The sequence below is a fragment of the Nycticebus coucang genome, chromosome 2 (assembly GCF_027406575.1).
Source record: "Nycticebus coucang isolate mNycCou1 chromosome 2, mNycCou1.pri, whole genome shotgun sequence".
NCBI classification, from domain to species: Eukaryota; Metazoa; Chordata; class Mammalia; order Primates; family Lorisidae; genus Nycticebus; species Nycticebus coucang.
In genome coordinates, this window is record NC_069781.1 from 2,645,737 (window position 1) to 2,661,810 (window position 16,074).

At 56.1% G+C, this 16,074-nt stretch overlaps 1 protein-coding gene across 3 annotated transcripts; it reads right to left on the reverse strand.

Annotated features, from left to right (window-relative positions):
• Nucleotide 1: 1 nt before the first annotated feature.
• Nucleotides 2-7,329, reverse strand: SLC2A6 (solute carrier family 2 member 6). 3 transcript variants are annotated; one of them, XM_053558333.1, is made up of 10 exons: nucleotides 7,164-7,329; nucleotides 6,436-6,598; nucleotides 5,204-5,410; nucleotides 4,462-4,561; nucleotides 3,688-3,899; nucleotides 3,218-3,370; nucleotides 2,143-2,251; nucleotides 1,771-1,956; nucleotides 1,468-1,613; nucleotides 2-719 (listed from the first exon to the last, which is right to left on the reverse strand). In XM_053558333.1, exons 1-10 carry the CDS (start codon nucleotides 7,253-7,255, stop codon nucleotides 564-566), a joined length of 1,524 nt encoding a protein of 507 aa, XP_053414308.1. In that variant the 5' UTR covers nucleotides 7,256-7,329; the 3' UTR covers nucleotides 2-563. The 3 variants fall into 3 exon arrangements, with proteins under 3 accessions (XP_053414308.1, XP_053414326.1, XP_053414317.1); XM_053558351.1 differs by lacking the exon at nucleotides 5,204-5,410 and having other exon boundaries at nucleotides 7,164-7,328; XM_053558342.1 differs by lacking the exon at nucleotides 1,771-1,956 and having other exon boundaries at nucleotides 7,164-7,328.
• Nucleotides 7,330-16,074: the final 8,745 nt, after the last annotated feature.

Below are 16,074 nucleotides of genomic sequence, written 5' to 3' on the forward strand. Positions count from 1 at the left end.
CTAGGGCCACAGGCCTGGTTTCTTTATTTTTATAAATAAGGTGAACACAGTTTGCAGACAGGAGACCCTGTCCCTAGAGGTTGGGCCGGGGCAGGAGGCCGAGGCCAGACTGGGTCCGGTGCTGGCTTTTAAGTCTGGGATATTCCTGTGGTGTCCACAGACTCCTGTGGGTATAGGGCCCTGTCTTCTGCCCATGGGCAAGATGCCTGATGGTGGCTGTTACATCGCTGCCTCCAGCCCTGTTGTCTCTGTCCTCACTGCAGCCTTCTGCAGGGAGTGTCCTTGTCACATGAGTAAGGAATAGGCCTGAGGTTGCTCAGCAGGGCCTGGTCCTGGGTTGAGCTGTCCTTGGCCCATGGCTGCTGCCTCTCATGAGCTGGGGCCGGACACTGGTGCTGCCTGTCTGGCGCCAAGAAGCATGTCCTAGTGGGGCCTGTCCCAGTTTGGCTGGTCTTCCTGTGTTCTGGTTGGCAGCTGCTGCCTCCTCCTGTCCCAGGGTGCAGGTTTCAGCCAACACCAAGGCCTAGCTGCCCAGAGGGTTGGCCCCCAGGTGAGGAAAGGTCCTAGTGCAGGGAGGACCTCCTCCTGGCATGGAAGAACGATTCTATCTGCTCCAACGACCGACCCTGGGTCTCAGGCACACAGCAGCCCGTGAACACCAGGTTCATCACACAGATGGCCGCAAAGAAGAAGAAAGGCACCTGAAGTCCAAATGCGCCCTGAGGTGCAGAGCAGGTGCTGAGTCATACAGGAGAAAGCCCCAGTACCCCCACCCCGGGACAAGCACATGACCCCTGTTGGCATTGGCCAGATGTGTAGGGGCTTCATTTGGTCCTTACCCTGCCAGGAGACCTCCCAGGGCTCCCCACTGCCTCCAGGAAAACTCAAATGTTTCAGCATGGCCTTGGGGGCCTTGACTTGGGTCTGGGTCTGCTTAGGACTCCCTGACTACACAGAGGCGTCCTGCCTGCCCTGGGGTCCTCTGGCCACAGCCTCAGTTTAGACACCTCTCTTGGAGCTCAGCCTTCGAGGAGTCTCAACAACCCCACGCTCTAGCCACCAGGAGGCTGCCACCAAGGGCCAGTTGGGCCTGCTGTCTGGCCTGAGCGGGAAACTGCAACTGGAACTCTCAGCTTGGGGCTGTTCTCAGGGCCTGGTGGTTTGAACTGGGAGGTGTGTGGGTGGGGAAGCGTGCCCCTGCCACCCAGTGCCCGGTACGTGAGTGAGATGAGTTCCTGACAGAGGGCTGTGTCCTATCCTGAATTCTCAGAACAGTTCCCCAAGCTCCTTCCTGTAAAGGAGCCATTGCCAGGTTGTCACTTGACCCTTCTGTCCTCTGTGTTGACGGGTGTGTGCTCAGCAAGCTCCGTGAGGGTCTGTGGCCTAACCCTCTGCACAGCCCTGATCCCAAGTAGGGACCCCTGACTAGCTGGAGAGGGCCTTAGGGTCCCCAGGAGGAGCACTTACCACCACCAGCAGGAAGGACTTTGTGAGGACAAAGGCGGTGAGCCAGCTGACCAGCACACACAGCCCTGAGGCCATGCCTCGGGCACGAAGGGGCAGGATCTCGGACATGAGCAGCCAGGTGATGGGCCCCCAACCCATGGCGTATCCTGTTTGGGAGAGGGAAGGGGCAGCTCAGTCCCACCAAGGGCATGGGAGGGCTGTATTTTTCCACTGAGCTGCTGAGGCCCCCTCCTCAGCCACCCCTGTGCTTGTCACCCATATTCATGCACGAGGCAGCCCCCTGGGGGGGGTCACTTCACCTACCCATTATGAACAGCATGGTGGCTAGGAGGGGCACCAGGGTGAGACAGCTGACTGGTGTGGCCAAGGGCTGCTCTGGGCCCCCTAGTGATGTGTTCTCGAGGCCCATGGTGCTGTTGGGGATCAGAGGCCTTGGACCAAAGTGGACGTACAGCCCCAATGTCAGGTTGGCAGCGAACATGACGGCCGCTGTGGATAGACAGGTGGCCCTCATGGGGCCAGGACCCTCTGAGCTGGCCAATTCCCTAAGAGCTACTTTTGCAGAGCCCTTCGCACCTGGCACCTTTCTGTAGCTGCTGGCCTGTGCCAGACCTGTGCTGAGTAGGCAGACCCTGAAGCTCCCAGCCACTGGGGTGCTGGGGCAGGGGCGCTCACCTGAGATGAAGAGCAGGACCTTGCGGCCAGCAAGGTCCATGGTGAGGGCAGCAATCAGCACAGACAGGAGCCTTACTGCTCCCACGATGGCTGCATCATCCTGGGGGGGCTGTAAGGAGGGAGGCTGCTGGAGTTGACAAATCCTGCCAGCTGTTCTGGTGTCCCTACCAGGCCCCATCCTGTCCCCAATGTGCTGCAGGGTCTCAGGCCCCCAGCCCTGGTCATGGCTCTCTTAGGTCCCTGAGGTGCCAAGCACCTACCATGTGCCAGGCACCTATGCGCACCTGCTCCAGCCGTTAGGGCCTCCCAGGCAGGGGCATGTCTGTGTGTGCTGTGCCCACCACTGTGCCCAGCAAGCACAGAATTCAGGCGTGGCAATGACTTGTTAGTTGTGCTGTTACTAATCTTCACATCTCCTCTCGGTTGGAGCTCAGCACAGCCCTGGGAGCCAGGCTGCTATCTCTGCCTTGCAGAGAAGAAAGCTGGAGTTCAAAGGGGGAAGTGACTTCTTGTCAAGGGCAGAAGCCACAGAGACTCTGAACCCGGGGCCCACGGTCACAAGGGGTCCACATTTCTATAACCTGGTTTCCTCTGTAGTCCTGTGTATTATTATTATTATTTTTTATTTTGAGACAGAGTCTCATTGCGTCGCCTTTGGTAGAGTGCCATGGCATCACAGCCCAACCTCAAACTCTTGGGCTTAAGTGATTCTCTTGCCTCAGCCTCCCAAGTGGCTGGGATTACAGGCATCTGCCACAAGGCCCGGCTAATTTTTTTTGTTGCAGTTGTCGTTGTTTAGCTGGCCTGGGCCTTCAAACCACCAGCCTCTGTGCATGCAGCTGGCACCATAATGACTGTGCTATGGGCGCTGAGCCAGTCCTGTGTATTTTATTTTAAAACATTTAAGCTTTCCTTAAAAACATTGTGAGAACAGATGCACGGCACAGAGACTCTGGGTACCTGGCATAGATCTCAGATCTGTTGTCTCCCTGTCACTGGGCACAGAGCAGGTGCCTAGTCAGGTCCCCAGTTGCCGCTGTGGGCCTTCATGTGCGTGCGCTGCAGGCAAACTCACCAGCAGGACAGCGGTGCTGTTGAAGATGGGCTGCAGGTAGACCAGGATCGGGGTGATGCCCGTCAGCTGCTGCAGGAGGCGCATCAGCAAGGTGATGACGATTGGCCGGTACACATGTGGGTCCCGGGCCTCAGCCCATGACATGTGGCTGCTCTGGAAACATGAGGCTGCTGCTGAGGGGCTGTGCCACCCTCTTCCGCAAGTGCCGTCCCACCCTGGGCAGCCTGGGGCTAGGTGGGAGGCCACTCCTTTCTTCCCCCAGGAAAGAAGGACCCCATTAGGCAGCCTGGCTCTGGGGATAGGCCCCAACTGCCAACTACCCTAGGCTCCTGGGCTAGTGGGAACTACCAATATCCTTGTTTTCCAGAGACAGCAACTAAGGCTCAAAGAGGCCTAGCACTGGCTAGGGCCACACAGGGTTGGGGTGCTGAGGTGGGCCTGCGGGCCTGGGTGCCCTGTCCCTCCTGCACCTGTCTCCGGACATTGTCCTGGATCTGTTGGAACTCCCACTGGACGTCACTTTCTGCACCGCGCAGCCAGGCCAGCGCCCGCAGCGCCTCCTCATCCCTGCCCCGTGAGAGCAGGAAGCGTGGTGAGTTGGGCATGAAGCTGAGCAGCAGGATCATGGTGAGCACCGGCGCCTCTCCCGCCACAGCCAGCCAGCGCCACGGCAGCAGGAGGCCTGGGGACGGAGGGGTTGAGTTCAGGCCAGGCAGAACCCCAAGCAACCTTACCTGTTCTCCTTCAAGGTCTAGTCCAAGGGCTACGTCCTCTAGGAGCCTACCTGGGTTGCCCGCCCCTGGCACATAGAGGCCCTTATCTTAGAGGGTCTTAAGGGCCACGACAGGCTGGCGGAGCATAGGCAGAGCAGGGAAGGTCCTGGGCCTCTATCTCAAAGCCCGACCCCACCTCATCCCCTGCAGCTGCACTCCCATCTCTGTTCTCCAGGGACTTCCCAGTTGAGCTCCTGTTTGGTGGAGGCTTCTGCTGCTAAAAGGTAGTCTGAGGACTGCTGGTCCAGGAGAGGTGCTCCTGCCCAGTGAGGGACTGGGCATGTCACTAGAGAGGGGTGGGCAATTGTCTGGGGGTGCACAGGAACAGGGGTGGCTGAGTGGGGTGGAGAAGCCAGGCTTCCCAGCCCAGGGTCTGCTCTGGGGCCTGTCCTTCCCTCTCCACCCATGTCTGCCTCAGTGGCACCCCTATTCCCCCGAGCCGCCACAGGGGAGGTGCCGGGTGATACTTGCCAAGGGCGTAGAGGGACAGGGATCCAAACACTGCCATGAGCTGGGGTGTGGCCCCCAGGGCCCCACGAACAGCTGGGGGAGCGATCTCAGACACATACACCTGCAAGACACATCCACCCCCTCCCAGCATTGGTGAGAATGCAGGTTCCTGGGCCTGGCAGAGACAGGAGAGGGGGCCCCTGTGAACTGTGGCAAGTGGGGGTTCTGTTGGGGTTCGGTCCTGATCGTGACTCACTGCATGACCTTGGCAGCCTGCCTGACCTCCCTCTGGCTTCGGTTTCCCTAACTGTAAAGCGAGCAGAAGTGCTCAGCACTGAGATGGGCAGCGTGGGGCTGAGCAGGTGAGCTTATTCCTCCCAGTGATCTCTGTTCCCCCGTGGGCTTGCCAGGCTAGAGAAGAAAGCTGGAGTTCAAAGGCTGGGCACGTGTGGAGCCTTGGAAAAGATAAAAGCTCCCCTCCCACAGAGGGGCACAGGGCAGAACTCCCCTTTTCTAGCCATTGCTATTGCTCAATGAGGGTTTTCTCCAATTGAGCAATGTATCTGCCCATGTCCAAGAAATGGAGTAGGAAGTTTGGAGAGTCCAGAGTGGGGACATGGGGACAATTTCCCCCAAATTAAGTGCCCTGGTGAGGGTGAGCTGAGGCTCCCAGGGCAGCTGCAGGGGAAGGCAAGCATTCTCACTGACCAGAGACATGGAGACCAGAAGGCAGTGGGGGCCTGGCTGGAGGTCCTGGCCTTACCGGGATGCAAGCAGCTGTCAGCCCCCCAGCGAAGCCCGTCAACATCCTCCCCAGCAGCAGCATCCAGAGGCCATGGGCACCTGCCATGAGCGCGTAGCCGGCTGCAGAGGGTACAGCTGAGAACATGATGCTGAGCTTCCGGCCCAGGAAGTCATTGAGGACCATGGCACTGAGGCCCCCGGCTGCTGCTCCCAAGGTAAACACAGACTGCAGAGATATGGGGGTGCTCAGGATAGAACCCCAACAGAACTGTCCCTTGGTGTCATGTGCCTGGGCACTGAGCACCCCCACCTCTTAGAGCCTAGAGACAGCTCTTTCCCAGGCTTACCCCAGAGCCTGTCTGGAACTCAGTAATGGTAGTGAGCCTCCTGTCTCCCGAGGAGCAAAAGCAATATTTGGACAACCATTTGTTAGGGATGTCAGACTGGGGAGTTCTGCTCTAGGAAGAAGGCAGCACAGCAGTTTTGTCCAGCCTGATGTTTAAATGTCTAATATTTTAATGCTGGAGAATTCTGCGATTTGAAGGCCTTAGGACTTTAATATTTGAAGGTTCTTGAATTCCCTGAAGGGCAAAATAACCAGGACCCAGTTTAGACTTTGCTACTAAGTTGATGTAGGATTTGGGCGCATTGGTAGGCCTATCACAGCCTCAGTTTCCTCAGCTGTATTATGGGGAGCATGATAGTTCCTACCTCATGGCAATTGGGCCTGGGAGTCACTGAGCTCTCAGGTAAAGTGCCCAGCACCCATGGGGCACATGCTTGGTGCCCAGTAAAGCTTGGCTATTGTTGTCTTAGCTACTATGTTGTAATTCTAAATTTGAATTAGAAATTTCAGAAATCTGGACCTCTTAGGGTCTTTCTCTCCATTAGCCCACAATCTGTCTGGGGACAGTCTTCTTCCCAGTGGCACCTGAAGCCCAGCCCTCTCCCCTTCAGGGAGGTTTCTGTGCTGTTGTGGCAGCCCGGCTGAGGGGTGGGGGCCTAGTGGAGGCCTGAGGGGTGCTGCTCCACACACTTCTTCCCACGCTGTCTCCCCTGGCTTTGACTTCCTCATGAAAGCAATCTGGCCACACCCCACACCCCTGGCAGCCTGGAGTAGGTGGGGGAAGGGGTGCCAGGGCCCTGGAGTGGAAGTCTCAGGGCAGAGCTTTCAGGAGGTCCCTAGCTAGGGACAGAGGTCAGTGGGAACCAGCTCCTGTGCCCCTCTCCAGCTCAGAACATGGTCCTTACCCCAAACCAGGATGCCTGGCTTTTGGTCAGATGCAGGTCCGGATCCAAAGAGTGCTCCAGGGCTGGGATGACAGGGGATGTGTAGACCAGGGCATACCCAAAGCTGAAATTGCCCAGCACAGCAGCAAAAGTGGCCAGGAACACCCTTCTGTTCTGCAACACCCTGGTGATGATGGTGGACCAAAGGACCAGGGTCTTTGAGTCCCTTCTCCCAAACTGCTGCCTTTCCTGAGCCAGTGGCCACCCAGCTCAGCGGGCAGCACTGGGAGGCCAGAGCCATTCAGATTGGCATCCCACTCCATGCCCCCCAGAGCCTGAGCACCAGCCACCTCTGGAAGTTCACCAGGCCTTAGTCCATGGCTGTGGTGGAGACATTGGTGCTGAAGGCCTTGACTCCAGGAGAGGAGGCTTGGGTTCTGCCTCCGGCTCTGCAGCTGAAGGCCTGCTGTGTGACCTTAGGCAAGCCGCTCACCCTCTCTGGGCCTCAGTCTCCTAGTCTATGCCAATGTGGGGCTAGGCCCAGTACTCCCTTGGGTCATCCCTTTCCTAAGGGGTGTCTAGTCCTTAAATAGGACTAGAGTGGTCCGGGGCAGGAGGGAGCCCGATGGCCCCTTGGTGCCACTCACTGAAGGTCAGAGGAACTCCAGGCCCGGAGTCAGCCACCCGCTGGAAGGGACCAGGGCCATCCCCAGCACCCACCCTTGTCCCCCAAACCCAACGACTCTCACCCGACACGCGCCCTCTCCCCTGGCGATGGGGGCGGCTCCTCGGGGAAGGTGTCATAGTCCAGGCCCTCGGCTCCCAGCAGGGGCTGCTGCATGGCAGGTTCTCGCAGGCGAGCAGAGCAGGCGCAGCCGGGAGCCGCGGCAGCATCCGCCCAGCGGGCAGCGGGTCGGGACCGCGGCTGAGGCTCCGCCCCTCTGCAGCGATTGGCTGCGGGGCGGCCCTGCGGAGCCGAGCCCGCCAATGGGACGGCCGCTCGCTGCCCTGATGTTCGGGCGCGGCCCGGGCTTTCCCGGGCGCGGCCGCCGCGTGCGGTCCCAGCCCCGAGCTCTGCCGAGGGCACCGGCCGCCAGGGAATGGGCTGGTCCCCCCCGCCCGGCCCTCGCAGGCGCTGACTGCTCTGTCCGCCTGCGGACGGTTGGACCCCTCTCCCTTGGAGGAAACCCAAGCCAGAGAGGGGAAGCGACTCGCCAAGGTCACACAGCGATCATTTGCCCCGCTCCGCCGCGCTCCCTGCTTCCTCTCTGCCGCACCGCCCCCCGGGGCCACCCCTGCCCCAGTCTAACTCCCTTGCCTCCTGCGTGGCTGGGCGGATCAGGTGGCGTTTCCAGGGCAGTGTGTGTGTGTGTGTGTGTGTGTGTGTGTGTGTGTGGACAGGCGCGGAATGAGGGGTCGGCAGGGCAGTTACGGAAAAGTCCAGGGGTCAAGATGTACCATTTCCCCCCGCCCAGTCCCCTCCCTGTGACTGTGGTGATAATTCGGGCTTGTTGTGCGTCATCCAGGTAAATAAGAAAAAAAAATATATAGGGAAAACAGAAACTGAAAATTTCATTCTCAAAAAATAACACAATGGTTTCAGTTCTCCCTTTGGACTTTTTCAGAGAGAAGGCTGAGCCACTCCCTGTTGGGCTACATGGGTGTGCCACATACATTTTAAAAATGATCCTTTGTTGTTGGATATTTGGGTTATTTCCGAATTTTACCAATTAAAATAGTAAAGACTTCCTATAAAGTTATATTCCCTTTTATTATAATCAAAATACAGCTGTGTAGAACAATGGAGGAAGTGGGGATGAGGGAAGTCGCATCCATCTCCCGCAGTTTAGCCTTTGGCAGTATTTTAATCTCTTTCCTTCCAGTCTCCCAGGGGTCTGTTGTGCATCCTTGCCATTGGGGCTTGTGTACTATTTTTTAACCACTTTACATTACAGTCTGAGCATTTTCCTGCCATCAAGAACATAAGCTTTGGGACTCAGGCACACCCAATAAAATGATAATGTCTCACAGTCCTCCTAACCATGTTTTAAAATTGAGGTAGAACAAATCTTAAATGTACAGCTCCATGAATCAATCTTCGTGTGCATCCTGTAATCACTGCCCAGATTAAGAAACAGATTTTGAGCCCCCTAGAAAGTCCTGTACACCCCTCCCCAATGCTCCCCTTCTCTCTGGTCTCACTACTCTGATATCAGCTGTTGTGAATTAGAATTCCTTCTCTTGAAACTTCTGTCTCCTTTTTAAAAATCAACTTTATGGGCTGGACATGGTGGTTTATACTTGTAATCCCAGCACTTTTTTTTTTTTTTTTTGCAGTTTTTGGCCGGTGCTAGGTTTGAACCTCCAGCATATGGGGCCAGTGCCCTACTCCTTTGATCCACAGGCACCGCCCCAATCCCAGCACTTCTGAATAAGGATGAAAGGAGGTTAAAGAGGATACAGGGAGGCTCGGTGCCCATAGCACAGTGGTTACGGGGCTGGCCACATGCACCTGGGCCAGCTAAACAATGACAACTGCAACAAGGACTAAAAATAGCCGGGCATTGTGGCAGGCGCCTGTAGTCCCAGCTACTTGGGAGGCTGAGGCAAGAGAATCGCTTATGTCCAAGAGTTTGATGTTCCTGTGAGCTGTGATGCTCTACCATGGCACTCTACCGAGGGTGACATAGTGAGATAATGTTTCAAAAAGAAAAAAAAAAAAAGAGGATACAGGGAGGTGGGAGAGGATGAGAATTATGATCTCTAGACAAGAAAGTTGAAAAAAACCCAGAAGTGAAGGGAGGAATTTTTTTTCTTTCTTTTTTTTTTTCAGTTATTGGCCAGGGTTGGGTTTGAACCCACTACCTCTGGCATATGGGGTTGGCACCCTATTCCTTTGAGCCACAGGCGCTGCCCTGAATGGAGGAATTTTAGGTGGGTGTGACCTAGTTAACCTAGTATGTGCTATTGTTCCTGAAAATATGACTTCTAGCGTGTGATGCAGGACCTCTAGGTGGTGAATGATACCCCCAAATCAAAGATAAAGATGTACACCATATTGCCATAAACATCACAAGACTAACAGACACACCATACCATACTAGTAAAATAAGTCAATAATTACTAATACGAATTATTATTATCATTATTATCATTGAGACAGAGTCTCATTTTGTCACCCTTGTAGAATGTCATGGCGTCATAGCTCACAGCAACTTCAAACTCATGGGCTCAAGCGATTCTCTTGCCTCAGCCTCCCAAGTAGCGCCCACCACAACACCCAGCTATTTTTTTGTTGCAGTTTGGCCGGGGCGGAATTCAACCCCGTCGCCCTCCGTATATGGGGCCAGTGCCCTACTCACTGAGCCATAGGCACTGCCCTTCTATCCCTTTTTTAAATCGCTGCGTAGCATTACATGGTATGGATGTAGCACAGTTCCTTATCTACTCTTTGATGGACAATTGGGTTATTTCCAGTTTTTGGCTAAACAGGTATATAGCAGGTATGAACTGGGGGTTCTTGTGCATAACTCTATTTTAACAGCTCTTTAAGGTTCTACTGAGTGGACAAACTTGAATTTGCTAAGGAATCTTCTGTCAAGGGCATTATGGCTGTTTCAAACAGTAGGGGCAGAAAGGATGTGAGCCTTTGTACGCACTGTCAGGATCACAGCCAACACTCCTGTAGCAAAAGACAGGTTCATATGAGAAAAACATAACAAGTTTATATAATCAAAGTTTTACATGACATAGGAGCCTTTAGAAGTGAAGACCCAGAGACTTGGGGACAGCCATCTGTCCTTGTGCTCAGGGTCCGTGAAGAACAGGCAGCCTTAGAAATGTGACTGTAACAGACCGAGGGGCACCGGAAGGCCTGTCTGTGCAGAGTCTCTTGGCCTCTCTGGGCAGCATCCTTTCTCCTGGGTGTGGGGCAGACCCCTCTGGATGGAGGGTCTGTGACCCACAATCAGATGAGGCAGGTCAGGGGACTTGTCTATGGCCAGCTGTTACACAGAAGGGCGAGGAAGGCAGGAGCCCTATTTTGAGGTTTTATGGCCAGCATTGGGGAGAGGGGTGTTCCAGAGTGTGTGTGGAAGCCTGGGCTGGCTTGATCCCAAGTCCCACTCCTTTCATGGCATCTCTTCCCCCAAGAGGGACGTCTTATTTCAGAGCACAGAAAGAGGGCTCCTGGAGGGAGCCTTGGATCTGTCCTGTGGCCCCGGACAGCTGCTGTCCTCTCTCGCCTGGACACACCGAAAGCTGGGGTGACAGCGTGGCTCCTGGCTGGATCCTTCCTATTCTGGCACTCTGGCTCAGCCCCTCCCCGAGGGAGGCTGCAAAGAGGGCGGGTTTGGTAGAAAAAAGAGCCCAAGTGCATCTATGCAGGATACTACTCTGCTGAGCCTGTCACCAGGGATTGTGGCCACTGAGGGGCAGGCCCTGTCTAGGATATGGGTCCTGTGGCTGGAAGGTAAGCGGCCTGTGCACACCCCACTGGTAATAGGGAGGGTCCTGGGGAGGCTGGCAGAGACCATCCCTAGCCCTGGATTGTTCCCTTCCTTGGCTGGTCCAGGAAGCTGAATCCTAGCAAATGACCTGGTCTAAACTCTGGCCGTGTACTGAGGAGGGGGTCCATGTTCCCAGGCCTCAGGCTATTGTGCTGCCTCTGCCAACCTCTGGGGTTTTTGGGGAGCCACTTTTCTTGTAAAGCCTCACTTTTCCTATCTGTGAGATGGATGTAGCCAGGTGCCCACCTGACTCCAGCAGGAAGAGGGCACTGCCTCACTGTTGCAGCTGCACAAAGGTCCCTCCAGACCAGTCCAACAGCTTCCACGTGCTGGGAAACAGGCCAAGCTGCATGCCAAGGTGTCTGAGGGGCACAGCAGGGCTGAACCTGATTTTCTAGCCCCATCACCTCTGGGGGAAGGTAAGCAGGTGGGGAGTGAATGCCTGTGGGTACTTACCTTGTGGGACCCTCATCTTCCCCTGTGCCTTTGACCCCCACTTTACAGAGGAGAAAACTGAGGCTCAGGGCCACTGCCCATGGTCAGTTTTGGGGCACCTCATGGCTCCATGTCAGGCCTTCCCAAGGGCATGGGGTGGGAGGCAGGTGGAGGATAGGCAGGTGGGTCCTTCCCAGAGGAGGCCCTGCCCTCTGCCTCTTTCCTACAGATGGGCCACCCAGGACCCCCTGAGGAGAAGGTCTCTACCACCCAGCTGTCTGCAGTTCCCAATGTCCCCAGAGACGTCCATGATGATGTCCTCCCTGGCCCTGAAAACTCGGACCTGGTGCCCTCAGTGGCTCTGGCTGCAGCCCTGGTTCTGCTGTTCCTCTTGCTCTCAGCCTGGCTGGTGTGGGACAGGCCCTGCCCAGGCTCTTGCTAATGTGGGTTTTCAGGGCATGGAGGAGGTGTCCCTGATGGGCCTGACAGAATCCGGAGAGGCAGGCAGGAGTGCCACTGGTGACCTCAGGGCAGCTGAGCTTCCCAGCCACACTCTGAACCAAATAGAAGCCCAGGTGGAACCTCAGGAGGGCACCGCACCTGGCTCAGAGCAGGATCCTCACTCTCTGGCAGCCTTGGCACCGAAGCACTCCGGCCGATGGGGGCTCAAACCACGTCCTTTCCTCGTTTGCTGGAGGGCCCTGTGTGTACCCTCATCTTTATAGGTCCCCATAGGTATAGCCAATAAGGCCAATTGGTCCCCAAGTATTTGTAAAATGAATCAGTGAGTTAAGAGATGGAGATACTAGCCCAGGCCCTGCCTGTGCTGGGCTTTGTGAGGTGGACAAGTGCCTTTTCCATTCAGGGTCTCCATTTTCCCAGTCATCTATTGAGGATGACAACACCTGTGTGTGGGCTCTGCTAGGAGGGCCCACCAGGGATGGGCACTCTGTGGCCATCTCTGCAGCAGACACTTTCTGTGCACTGGGCCCTGTCTTCCCCAGGATGCAGAAAACCCTCCAGAGAGCTGGGAGGGTGCAGCTGGCAGAATGTGCTGGTCTTGATTGCCACCTGGTGGTCATAATCTAAACTGCACCATACACTGCGTGAGTCCCCTTGGGGCGGCCCCTGGTCTGTGCAGAGTTGGCTGTGGCTTTTTATTTATTTTATTATTATTATTATTATTATTTGTTTTTGCAGTTTCTGGCCAGGGCTGGGTTTGAACCCGTCACCTCCGGCATACGGGGCCGGCGCCCTACTCCTTTGAGCTACAGGCACTGTCCTGCTTTTTATTTATTTATTTATTTATTTTTTTTGTAGAGACAGAGTCTCACTTTGTCACCCTCAGAAGAGTGCTATGGCATCACAGCTCACAGCAATCTCCAGCTCTTGGGCTTAGGCGATTCTCTTGCCTCAGCCTCCCCAGTAGCTGGGACCACAGGCGCCCACCACAATGCCCTGCTATTCGGCTTTTTATTTTTTAACGTGGAAAATTTTGAGATTGTAGAGAAGCACAAATCCTGTTACCCAGAGAAAATTGCATTTAACATTTGCTATTCATCTTCTTTCCTCCATCTCTGTATCTGTAATTTCCTTACCAAAAAAACCACAAAAAACAAAAAAAAAACAACCCTCCAAAATCACCTAAGGGAGGAGGTGATTGGTGAGCTGTTGAGCTCCAGGGTCAGAGCTGCCCAGGTCTCTGTGCAGGGGTGCCAGTGGCCTCCTGCCTCACTGCCACCCTCTCTCTGACCTCCAGGAGGAAGATACACATTTCTGGGGAGGGGCAGAAACCTTTATGTTGGGACCTGGAGGTTCCAGGGTGACTCTGCCTCTCCCTGAATGAGTGTTCTTAGAGCCCTACTGTGTGCTGTGGGGGCAGTCCCCTCTGAGGGGAATGGGAAGGACAGATGGTTGCCGTGTGCAGAGGCAGGGCTGTGCCTGCTGGAGTGCTGGTGGGCTCTGAGGTGTGTGTGTGTGTGTGGGGCATAAGGTCCCAGGGGCAAAAGCAGACCACGGAGAGCTCAGAGGTCAACTTTGAGCTATCCACCTCCAGCTCCCAGCCACCCCTGGGGAACGAAGGCCTCTGGAGCCCCAGAAGCAGCATGGGCAAGGGGCGTGCAGTGTAAGCTCACCTGCTTCCAGGGGCCCGGACCACGCTTTGTCCATCCCAGGTCTCCTTAGCAGGCAGGCTTCTTCTCCCTCCTCCTCCAGTTTTCTGAAGACAGAGTTCCAGTCTGTTTGTCCCCTCTGGGGCAGTCTGGAAGCCAAGAGCTCCTTCTGCCCCTGTCTGCAGTGAATGTTATTGAAGGGCCTTGGTCTCATCTGCCTTGAAAAGACAACCTGAAGATCGGGGCCTTAGAGACACTCCCCGGGAGAGGGAGATGGAGCCCAGAGGTTTGGGGAAGCTTCTGAAGCAGTCGGGGTGTGCATTTCAGGGCCAAAGGCTTGGTGGCTAGACCATGGCAGCGTCAGAAGGACAGGGCTGGCCCCAGATGCCTCGCTCACCTGACTCCTGCCCTCCACTGCCTCCCTCCTGTTGGGCCTGCCTATGGAGAGCCCTGGGCAGCAGGTGTGGCTCCCACCACCTCTAGCCTTCTGCCTTGGGCTTTTCTGGTCTCCCCCCACTATCCCCACCCTACTGGAGGAGAGAGTTCCCCAGCTCCCTGCTCTGTCTCCCCACATTTCCCCTACATGTGTCCTGTCCAGTGGAGATGCTGAGGCCCAGCTTCTTTCTGCTAGGGTGGGGTGGCTGGGCTGGGGGCTGCCGGGGGTCCCCTGCTCCTACCTCCCTGCACCTCCCTACCTCTTCCCACCATCTTAGCCTCGGCCTCCTTCCTTCCCAGGGCTGAGACCACACCTGAAGTTCCAGGCATCCTACCCTGGCTGGGATCCATCAAGACTTGGGGGGGGATTGGGTCAGGCACAGTGGCTCCTGCCTGTGATGCCAGCACTCTGGGAGGCTGAGGTGGGAAGATCCCTTGTTTGGCCAGGGTTGGGCTTAAACCTGCCATTTCTGACTTATGGGGTTGGCGCCTTACTCCTTTGAGCCACAGGTGCCGCCAGGACTCAGCTCTTACCACCAGCACTCTCCAGTTGTGTGACCTCAGGAAAGTCATTTGCCCTCTGGATCTCATTCTCTGCTCAGGCTTTGGAGGTTCTGGGGTTCCTGCCACCTTTCTGCTTCCACTCTTTCCTGCTTCTTTCTTGAAAGGATCTAATTTTGCTTGGGGGTGGCCATGTGCCCAGCTCAGATAGGTGACTCTCCAGCCCTCTCGTGGCTAGCTGGGCATGTGAATCAGCTCTGGTCATGAGGTTTAAGTAGGGAGGCCAGTGGGGCAATGCCTCCTTTTCTGGCAAGTCTTACCAGAGAGTGTTCTGGGTCCTGTCCACTTCCTCCTGCCTGGAACCTAGTCATGTTGTCTGGGCTGTAGCAGCTCTCCTGCAGCAGAGAGGTCAAGAGCCCAGCTCAGATGGTGGGCAGAGATGGGGTGAGAGTCAGGTTCTCTGGTGATGTGGCTGGGCCTGGACTTTTGTGTAAAGTTTGGTGGGCAGCTCTCTCTGTGCATTGCAGCCTCACACACTCCTAACAGATACGGATGTCAAGTTCCTCGCCACTTGGGCACTGGGGGACCCAGATACTAGGAGGGGCTGCACACAGGTGTGCTCTGGAGCCCCCTTCACATCTGCATGCCGAGGGGCACTGAGGGCTTGTTCTCAGAGGCACATGGGCTGGCTGTCAAGAGGGCTCTGCTGCTGCGTGGCTGTCTCTAGACAGGGGCCCTCATTAGCTCAGAGGAAGAGGGAAGAGGGGCAGACGGGGACAGGAGGAGGTAGAGGAAGGGGTGGAGGAGTGGAGGAGGCCTGCTGGGGAGGAAAGCTAAGCCTCCTCTGCCTCCCTGGGTCACGCACTCAAGAATGGGTGACAGATGGGGGCCCTTTCCTCTCAGGCCCGTGGAGGTGAGGAGCACCCGGACAGTGAAGGCAGAGGCCAGGTACTCAGCAGGGATTGCCTGTCTTCTCTCCTCCTGCAGGTAGAAGCCAGTCCTGGGGGCTGGGCCAGGGTGCAACGTCCCCTTTTCCATCCTACTAGAGGCCTCCTGGACACTCCCTCCAGACGTGTCTGGGCACCTCTGAGGGGTTCCAGCCCACCCATGTGTATTAGGCGTGCCTTGTTTAGGGGCATGGAGAAAACAGGAAAAGGCAGGGCAAGGCTGACGTGTCCCCTGTGCGGCTCATCGTCCCCTCCCCTCCAGTGTCTGCCTGTTTCCAGGGTCCCAGCTGGGCGGCCTAGGTCCAGGTTAGAGTTGTCAGTGGGTGTCTTCCCTCCACAGGCCTCTGTTTCCTCATCTGGGAAATGGGGAGAGGTGAGCGCTGAGCACGGGCAAACCCAGGCCCAGGGGGCCTGACATCCAACAATCTTAGTCTCTTTTGTCACTGAGGCTTTCTGCTCTAACAGTGTAAGTTTATGGATGAGGACAGCTGCCTGGGGTATGGATGAGGCCCTGATTCTGACCCTGTGAAGTGAGTTCCTTCTCCTCTGGGGCTTTCTACCTGGCATAAAGGGAAGGGCCAGACCATTCATCCTCTGCCCTGGCCAGATAAGCCATGACCTTGGTCTGCAACCATGGGGGTTCATGTTCTCCCACACCTAGCTGTTGGCACTGGCTGGGCCTGGGAGTCCTGAGGAGGGTGAGGGACCAGGAGTACCACCTGG

What these genes read in the sequence shown, in the direction of transcription:
- SLC2A6 (XM_053558333.1), bottom strand. Translation starts at nt 7,255, where the DNA reads ATGCAGCAGCCCCTGCTGGGAGCCGAGGGCCTGGACTATGACACCTTC. An exon ending in GGGGAGAGGGCGCGTGTCGG is followed by an intron (nt 6,599 to 7,163) that starts GTGAGAGTCGTT and finishes CATCATCACCAG; the next exon opens with GGTGTTGCAGAACAGAAGGG. An exon ending in CCTGTCCCTCTACGCCCTTG is followed by an intron (nt 3,900 to 4,461) that starts GCAAGTATCACC and finishes CTCCGTCCCCAG; the next exon opens with GCCTCCTGCTGCCGTGGCGC.